The 9,509-nt window shown below is 30.8% G+C and overlaps 2 protein-coding genes; one reads left to right on the top strand and one right to left on the bottom strand.

Annotated features, from left to right (window-relative positions):
• Positions 1 to 1,618: 1,618 nt before the first annotated feature.
• Positions 1,619 to 2,299, top strand: GSBLH_T00004688001 (uncharacterized protein; the record flags this gene model as incomplete). Its single annotated transcript, XM_013043640.1, has 1 exon — positions 1,619 to 2,299. One exon carries the CDS (start codon positions 1,619 to 1,621, stop codon positions 2,297 to 2,299), a length of 681 nt encoding a protein of 226 aa, XP_012899094.1.
• Positions 2,300 to 4,799: 2,500 nt separating this feature from the next.
• Positions 4,800 to 5,958, bottom strand: GSBLH_T00004687001 (uncharacterized protein; the record flags this gene model as incomplete). XM_013043639.1 has 4 exons in its annotated part: positions 5,838 to 5,958; positions 5,725 to 5,802; positions 5,376 to 5,691; positions 4,800 to 5,338 (listed from the first exon to the last, which is right to left on the bottom strand). Exons 1-4 carry the CDS (start codon positions 5,934 to 5,936, stop codon positions 4,800 to 4,802), a joined length of 1,032 nt encoding a protein of 343 aa, XP_012899093.1. The 5' UTR covers positions 5,937 to 5,958.
• Positions 5,959 to 9,509: the final 3,551 nt, after the last annotated feature.

Genomic DNA, 9,509 nt, shown 5'->3' with positions numbered 1-9,509 from the left:
GATATGTATATAAACCTATATATAAAATGCATTTATCTTTAAGGATCAACATGAATATATAATAGATCGTTTAGTTAGATACGTGAAATCTATTTTTATTATGAAGAAGCCGAAAACGCACCAATGGTAAAATATATAGAAGTTATACACTTAGCTCGAATGGATAGAGTTACACACCTAAAAGTCCTTTATCCTGTAAATAATGAAAATAAAACTTATTTGAGGTAAACAAAATATCGATGGGATCTAAAAGAATGTATTCAGTCCATACTTTGCAACATATTACCTGTAAGAATTGTCTATTCTATAAAGAATGGTCATGATTTCTATTTCTGACTTTCCTATATTTTTGCAGTACTTACGTATATAATTCTTTTGTAGCATAAATAATAACAATCTATTAATGTAAACTATATACAATAGGAATGCTTTATATGCATAGTGTATTTCTATACTATTATTATACATTTCACAATATTGTTATTTTATTTGATATTTAAAAAATAATATAAGAGTGATTCACATATAATATTCCAAAACATTTTTTTTCAAGACCCAATTATTGCACACACACATATAATTATATATATATCAATATTATTTTTCATTGTGCTGCTTATGAAAAAAAATCACACTTAAATATTGGTAATAATTGGAAAATAGAAAAAATGGATTGTGTGATATCCATTATCATAAAAAACATGTAATCGGATCTGAATTACATTTTAAATCTTCATTATTATTATTATTATTATTATTATTATTATTATTATTATTATTATTATTATTATTATTATTATTATTATTATTATTAGTGTCAATATTTATGCATATTGCTTCTTGTCTAATAGGTATTTACATATTCATAACAATAATCATCAATTATTCAATTTTCTTAGATGATAATATGGCTATTATAATAAATCCAACTACATCAATGCTAAGTACTAAAAATGGAAATCATAAAAAGACTGTAAATGTTTCTGTACCTCACTATATTACTACCCATAACTATTTGACTATTCCAACAAAAAAGAATCAGCCATATGAATCAAAGCCTCTTCTATTCTTTTCACCTGATGTTCATGATGGCACGATGACAGATCTTACCATTTCTCTGAATTCACAAGGTCATTCAATCTACTTCTATAATAATAAGGGTGCTTTGCCTATTTATACTGGTTTACGCGAAGTAACTCTCAGTGAGGAGGAGTACTTACAATTGAGTGGTACAAAGAATAAATCTAGAATCATTTTTGCTTCTCGAGAAGTATGTAAAACATCAAAACTATTTGCATATAATATGAAGTCTGTTGAACGCCTCTGGTGGACATTTCATAACGATACTCTGTTTAAACGTGCTGATGCTATCATTTGTATGTTCTATCCATCGGAATGTCAAAACTATTTAGCATTTAACAAAACAGTTATATTCATGCCTGCTCACCGTTTTCTCATCAAACGATGTTCTTCAAATGATTCAAATAGCCTCATGAAATGGATGTTCAATAAGCCTAAAGCTCCTATTATTGTAATGGCTGCAGGAAAGTATGATGCAGAATACATCAACTATTATTCTGGAAAGAATGTGGACTACATAATTGCGTCTACAGTACTCATGTATTCCCCGCCTAAATATTATTCACCGAAATACAATGAATATTTGTATGCTCCATTTAAAAGAAATCCATTTTATCAACAGTATAGCACACAAATACCTGAAGCTTGTAACTCGTCTAATTTTGAGTGTCCTGTTGTCCATATTCGAGAAAAGATAAAAGGAAGGTTCACATATTCTGATATCAATTCATTTAAGGCAGTGATTGTATTTCCATATGCTGTTTTATCCTATTATCTCGCAGATTTGATTACTGCTGCTATTCCAATGTTTGTGCCTTCACCATCATTTATCGTTCAAAATAAGATTAGTTATGATATGAAAGCAGGAGATCCTTCCTACTGTGGAAAGAGATTTCAGGAACCTCCTCGACATCCTAATTCAAAACACTTGTATTCACCTGAGGATTCTTCAGAAGAGGCCACTGAATATTGGCTTCAATATGCTTCCTATTATACTCCATGCTCAATCATTTTCAACAATATCTCGCACCTAGTTGAGTTGATGAAAACAACGAATTATTCTCATGTGTATGAATGCAATTTGAAGTATCGCCAACATATTATCAATCACAACAAAATGCAATGGAATAAGTTGTTTCAAAAAATACAAGTAAATAGAGTAATGCCCACTAGTTGGAATGAATCGTTGAATTGGTTTGGAGAAACAAGTTTTTACTAAAGTGGATATATAAATAATACAATATATAATATTTTTGTGAAAGAATTATATGTGGATATTTCATATGGATCGTTTTTATTTTTTTTGAGCACGTTTTCTTTCTTATATTTGATTGTTTGTTTTTCTACACTCAAATCATTTTTGTTGCTTTCATTTATATTGAATATAAATAATAAATAGTATTCATCATTATAAGTCACAAAATAACAATTAATGCAATAGAACCAGCGATTCTTGTGATGCGGTGATATAAAATTACGATTCTATTTTATTTGTATTCCTAAACTATTAATAATCAAACTTATTATCATAGATAACTCAATACTAAGCTATCAGAATTTTAAAAGTGAAAAATAGCATATTATATGAATCACGTGACTCAAATTCTCAATATTTGTCCACGTGTTTCGGATCCATTTTTCTCAAAACTCAATTTTTCTCTATCAATACTTGGCAATATATTTTTTTCATCATTAAATAAGAAACTATATATAGTTATGTACACAAATAAATTACTAGGAAGTCATTCGACTGCATCCGTATACACATTTGCTCGAAAAAAGGCTTAACTTAGAAAAGGTGCAATTCCTTTCAAGTAACAAGAATATAATTTTTAATTGTTTAAAAGAGGTCTGGTAGTGAAAATATTCACGAAACAAGTTTTGGAAAAAGCAATCGATTCTTTTTTCAAAATAGCATGCTTATTTATTTTTATTGTTCATATTGACTTATTGGAAATGTATCACACCCCTTGGAGAATCGATATAAAATACAAAAAGAATTTTTGCTTTTGTTTTTGCCATCATCATAATGACAAGCTTATTTTTCACTTATGATGATATATATTTATGTAAATATGTATTGCAATCATTTCTGCTATGTTATACAATCAGCCAATACGTCAGAATGAAATTGCTCTATTTTCTTATATTAAAGCGAAAAATCCTTGAACATTTGATTCAATACATTATTCTTATGAATAGTACTATTTTTGTACCATATATTAAATAGTACTGATTATTGCTTTTGTCCTAAAATTGTAATGTATTGATTTTTCGATATTAGTCATAGGTTTGGTACATGAGTTCTGGATTACTCTTTACAGCATTATCACCATTTAATATGTAAAGAAAATAGTATCCTTATTATTTTTAAATAGTTTTTAAAAGTCACAGAATCATTTTTATTTGGTTTGAAGAAGAAATAGGATTATTGGTATTGATTTTTCGATTTTACCATTTTATTCTTCATAGAATAGCTTCAATTCATTTATTCATAGTTGAATAGTCATTTCTAATATGGTTCTAACAGTTCTAAAAATTTCAGTACATTTTTAAGTAGTTTCGAAAATGATGATATGGGAGTATCATATGAGCCAATTCTTATATAAAATAGAAGTAAATATTCCTATCAATCTACATTCACATTCAAAAGAAGGGAATGAAGACAATTGTTCAAAATACAAGCAAAACTAGTTGTTTGCATTATGTGCTATATTATACTCTGTTCTTCATTGATATTCAAAATACTATACCATCGTTCTTTTCACATATTGTGACGTTTTTCTGTACAACTTCCATAGACATATATATATAATGGTATATTTAGATTGTAATTTAGAAGCTTGTATTCTTATTGGAATGAGTGAGTGAATAAAGTATACAAGCTTTGGTTAAACTCAATGCTATTGTATAGAATCTATAATAACTCATTTCTAGAGCTTTTGCCCATAATAATAGGATTGACTAAAATTCCATTTAGATCAATAGAACTATTTTCTAATTTCAACTTTGGCACAATAAAATAATAAATGTACGCCTCTTATCGAAAGCTACATAATTAATGTAATACACTAAGAATCCAATGTTCATTGAGCCCTATTTGATATTCCTTCCTTATCATGCTCATACTCCTTTCATTCTCTATCCATATATTATTATGACCACAATCATTTTGAACCATATATGTCATTATGGTCTGTAGTATCTTTGTAGTTCAATTATAATCTGATTAGTGCAAAACACTCTATACTAGCTTTATTCCATACGTCTTTCTTATTATCTGAGCAAGCTGCCACATGTAAGTGCCTCGTTTATAGTCCTTTGATATCTTGGTTCGTTTGTGAGGTATTTCAATGCAAAATTCGTTGGCTAAGACATAAAAGTGATAATCTACAAAATAGGACAAATCACAATCAAATACGTTGAGATATCATCCGATTCAATAGTTCTTCCTTGTTATATCCATAATCAATGAAATATGGATGGAATATGGGATTATCCATTGAACGCTTGACTATGGAATAGGGTTCCATTTCATGGTCAGCATAGTATCGGTAAAGAATGTTCTTATTCTCGGCAAGCATTTTATCTACATCTACAATTCTCTATGTGTGGTTCAGAATTTATATAGAACTACATGTCGACCAGTAGGATGAGGAACAACACTATGCATATACACTCGCTTCAATTCCGATTTTGTATGAGGAACCATATCCCAACTAACCATTACAACGATCCATACAAATCATATACATATTCTCACACAATCCTTTTTCATAACAATTCTTGTGATTCACTTCTTTTTCATTCATTAGGAATGACTTTAGCAACAATACGGCTTTCGGATCCTTCAGTGTTTGATTATGAATCTGGAGTGTCGAATATAGAGTATCGGATGAAAATACATCGATATCACTCACAAAGTAATGAGTTGTATCAATGAACTCGATCGCTAAGTCTCTCAAAACATTGATAGGAAAGATTGTATTGTTTCGATAAACGGGTTTCTTCTCATTATAATAAATGCTTTGATAACGCGAGCCGATCCTAGACTTCACAATGTAGAGTATAAAGGTGATTCGTTTATAGGACTTGTATGAATCGATCACCTCTCTTAACTCATCAATCTCATTCTCTGTAACGAAGATTACCATATTGATTCGATGTCTCCATCTCTTCATCAAATAGGGCAATCGATCTTTCCGAACTAACGTTAATATTGTGATTAGAGTGACATCATCATAATCCTTGGGATTATCTAGTATGTAAGAGAGAGCAACTTTCATAAATCATACATGGTTTTCTTTTGAAGGACGAACATTCATCTTTCATTGTATCATATGTAACGACATAGAATTGCTGGCAATGAGAGTATGGATGTGAATCATGGCAATCGAAGAACAGATTCTTTTTGTTGTGCTTGAAGAAATCAAACAAATCACTGGCATTATGGCAAGCTGAACTAGTAAATGGGTTGAGATAATATGGAACGAGCTGTTGAAAACACTTCTTTTCATTGCTGAAATGCTTGAGAGAGGGTATCTTCATTAGCTTTTGCACATATACGTTGTTCTTTCCATATCGCTTATCAAGAGGTTGAAAATCAATATACTAGTCATAATAGGATGAGAGAGCAAAGAATACAGGAGCAACTGTTGGTAACGTTGTGGTAATAACTTTCGAATGATGAGACAAGACTTTGTGAGGTGGTAATTGTATTTGCTATAGAATATGAAAGAAATGAAGGAAGAAATTACTTTTAAAACATGAACTGAATCCAAACTCCAGTTTGGATGAGTAATGTGTAACAGAATAGAAAGCTCCCCTAAGACTGCAAGGATCAGATAAACTATCATTTCAAATAAAATACATATATATTATGCAAAAACCAAAATATATTGAACCAAACTACTCCACAAAAAATATACTATTTTTGCTTGATTTCATGGAAGATATTATCAATATTGAGATGTGGATATGAAATATGTATACTTGTACTATGGAAAATAGGATATGGAGTGTTTGTCATCTAATGAAGCGATTTTGGACAAAGAGTCGGTTAAGCACGTAAGAGCGATACACTTGGTACTATGCAATCCAGAAATGAACTAATATGTTGATAAATCAAATGATGTGTGCTGTTATGAAGAGTAATGGAAGTGTCAAAGTACGATTCTTTATTAATACACATAATTCATTCATTCTGTACTATTCATAAATTTGATAGCTCACAAATTGCATGTTTGAAACAACTCGAAAGTTTAGAATCTACATGCTGGAAATTAGACATTGCCCCCATTTATATATATATATATTATAGTAGTAGTAGTAAATGCAATGAAACTAAAGAATACCTTAAAAGTGAGGATATCTCTTAATGATGAAATGATGTAAATCATCGATAGAAAGATAGATAGATTATTGTTGGCTAAACATTGTGTATACACACAGAACATGATGATTACTGACTTTGTTTTCCCATTTTGTATTCTTGACAACTATGGGATTTGATATGTGTTCCATTTGTATCGTATCGTATTGCATAGAACTACATTCCCATCTATTTGAATAATGCTTAACAAATCAAAAATGGTATGTTTGGCTACCCAGTCAGATTTAGTATTCATTACTGTTTTTGCAATAGAATCAATCCATTCACTCAAACGACAAAGAATACGGAAAGAGAATCAAGTATAGATTCATACACAGCTCACCTGTATCATATTAAGTTTACTATTACCATTCTGTGTGTCCTATGTTTCAATTATTGTTTGTTTCAATCTATTTAGTGTTCAATATCGTATCAATTGGTAAGTTGTAGGGCACAATTGATATATGTTTCTCTATCGACTTATTCTTCATCTTTCGAATATGTACCTATTCATAGAAGTGATATTTCAACTAAAAGGTATGTACTAACTATTGCTATTATTGTTTAGAGTAATACTAGATATCAACAGTTCTATTGTATTAGTCTAGGTATGTTGATAACATTATAGAAGACGAACAATAGTACTGTTTCTACTCGTCATGTCGATCCTACTGTCAGTGTGCCAATTTCTACAAAGAATGAAAATAACAATCAAAACGAATCGAATCACAGGAATCATTCCAAAGATTTAGAATTGGTCTTAAATGTAACAAAGAATCATAAAGTGAAAGCAGGTCATGGATTTTCAGATAGTCTTCCAGGAATTGGAAAGAACAGATATGGGTAGGAAATGGTTGATTCATGTTTTGTAGTGATATGCTGATTGGCAAAAGTACCGAACGATTAGATCCTTCCATGATTAAGTCCGAAGAGTTACGTGAATTGTTGGTTTCGTTATTGTGGAGTCAAATAATAGGGTTCGTTCCAAACGAAAACTGTTCCTTCTTCCCAATACCAAAGGTTTAGGAAATCGATTACAGCTATTCTGTGGTTTGTATTTCATATCCATCCGACATAACTGCTCTATTGTGAGTAGGACTGTGCCTTGTTTTCTTTTAATGATTCTAGTTCCTCATTCTGCCTTGTGGCACAAGTTTTGGACTATCAAGCAATTCTTCCCTCAGCAAGTTGTCTTTGCTGATGATGAAGGTATCGATAAGTGAATAATCATTTAATTGAATAGACTTGAAGTATCTATTTCATTTTAGCTATCTAATCGTTGTAAAAGCTTATGGTTATCATATCAAAACAGATTTGCAAAGAATCAAGGACTTTATCATGACGGGTGATGAGCGAATTGGATTACCTACAGGCATTACAACGATTATCGGATATTCGCATATTCTGCGATTCATCCTTGATTCTAAACCTTATCATTCGATTCTATTAGCCAGTGGAATTACTAGTTTCCAGAGAGATGTGTCATCCCATATGAAGGTTTACTATTGTTATGGAGAGTTTTTACGAGACATTATGCAGATTACCGATCTGACAAAGGAAGTGATGAAGGTACGGTATCCAATCGTTTTTGATCAACCCTATGATACGATTCAGCTGAGAATGGGAGGAAGACTATCGGATGTTCCCATTTCATTTCAGTTTCTTACCATGGAGTCATTGAATGTTGCTATTCGATGTGTTGGAACCTATTGCAAGTCAAAGAATCTTTATGTAGCTTCTGATTCCATAAAGGCCAAACTATTCATGAAAGAGAGATTACAAAACAAAAATGTGACTTTTGTCAATGAGAGGTCTCTATATTCTGATACACAATTGAATAACATGGAAGGTGTTTTTATTGCTACCTATTCTGCTGTGGCTGATATCTATATTATGGGAAATAGCCAGCAATGCATAATGACTGAAAATAGCACATTTGCTTATGCTGGATGTGCTATCACAGGGAAACCACCAGTGATAATTCCATGGACGAAACAAGTATGTTTAGAAAGTGATAGCTTAATAGAACTGTAATGAAGCCAAGTTGGGAAAGCAGAAAACAAAATAGTAATAATGTGACTAGGATTTCAATGTTTATTTGTGAACAACAAATAAGAATATTACAACAATTCTTGAAAATTATTTGCCAATGTGATCATATCGTAATATGATTTAATACACACGCAATGATATAAATAGTACTTTGTAGATATCAAACTTGTGGATATCGAATGTAAACAATAATAGGATATCAAATACTCATTCGAGTAATACAGTATTAGCCTAGGTTAATAATAAGCAATAATAGGAAATATAGAACGCTATTTATTAATATGAATAATTAAAAAATAGTGAGCATAAACACATATTGCAACTCTATTAATACAATCACTCTACTTGAATATGATTACTTAATGATACATAAAAGACTGCATATTTGAGATATCAATTTTAATTACTTGATAATTTGGTTTTCGTATGGTGCAAATAATTTTGATTGTAATTGCAAGTTACCTGCTGTAAGTCTTTAAGGGATTATATAATGAAGATCACAATGGACAGTAACTACCATTTTTCCATATAGTATTTGTGGTCTGTCATTTCAATCTAATCGAATATTCCTTTTGTCACTGAGGTATCAAATTACTCTGTTTATTCGATGTAGACGTTCTGGAAATCCAAGTCAACAGTATAATGTACCATTAGATCATCAGAGTGATAATGGAATCAAAGAGGACTCTACAAGTATTTTGAGAAACAATGAGCAGAAAACTCCACTAGCCAACTGGACTAGCAATACATCGATTCCTGCAGATATTAATACTACAAATAACACATCTACAAAAAACAATGTAATAACTATACTCAATACAAACCAGACTCATCGGCTAAGAGAAGGAGCTAGGATCATTGATTCGCTGCCCGGATTCATAAACAAATTTGGGTAATAGTTCGATGATTATGTATTTACTTTTAGTGATAAAGTACAAGGTGATAAAAAAAGGCCGATACAAGCCACTGAAATAAAATCAACAAAACTAAGGGCTTTGTAAAATTC

The sequence above is a fragment of the Blastocystis hominis genome, assembly GCF_000151665.1.
Source record: "Blastocystis hominis, Singapore isolate B (sub-type 7) whole genome shotgun sequence assembly, scaffold_7".
NCBI lineage: Eukaryota > Bigyra > Opalinata > Blastocystidae > Blastocystis > Blastocystis hominis.
Note: the sequence above shows the minus strand (reverse complement) of the source record. Positions and strands in the feature narration are given on the sequence as shown.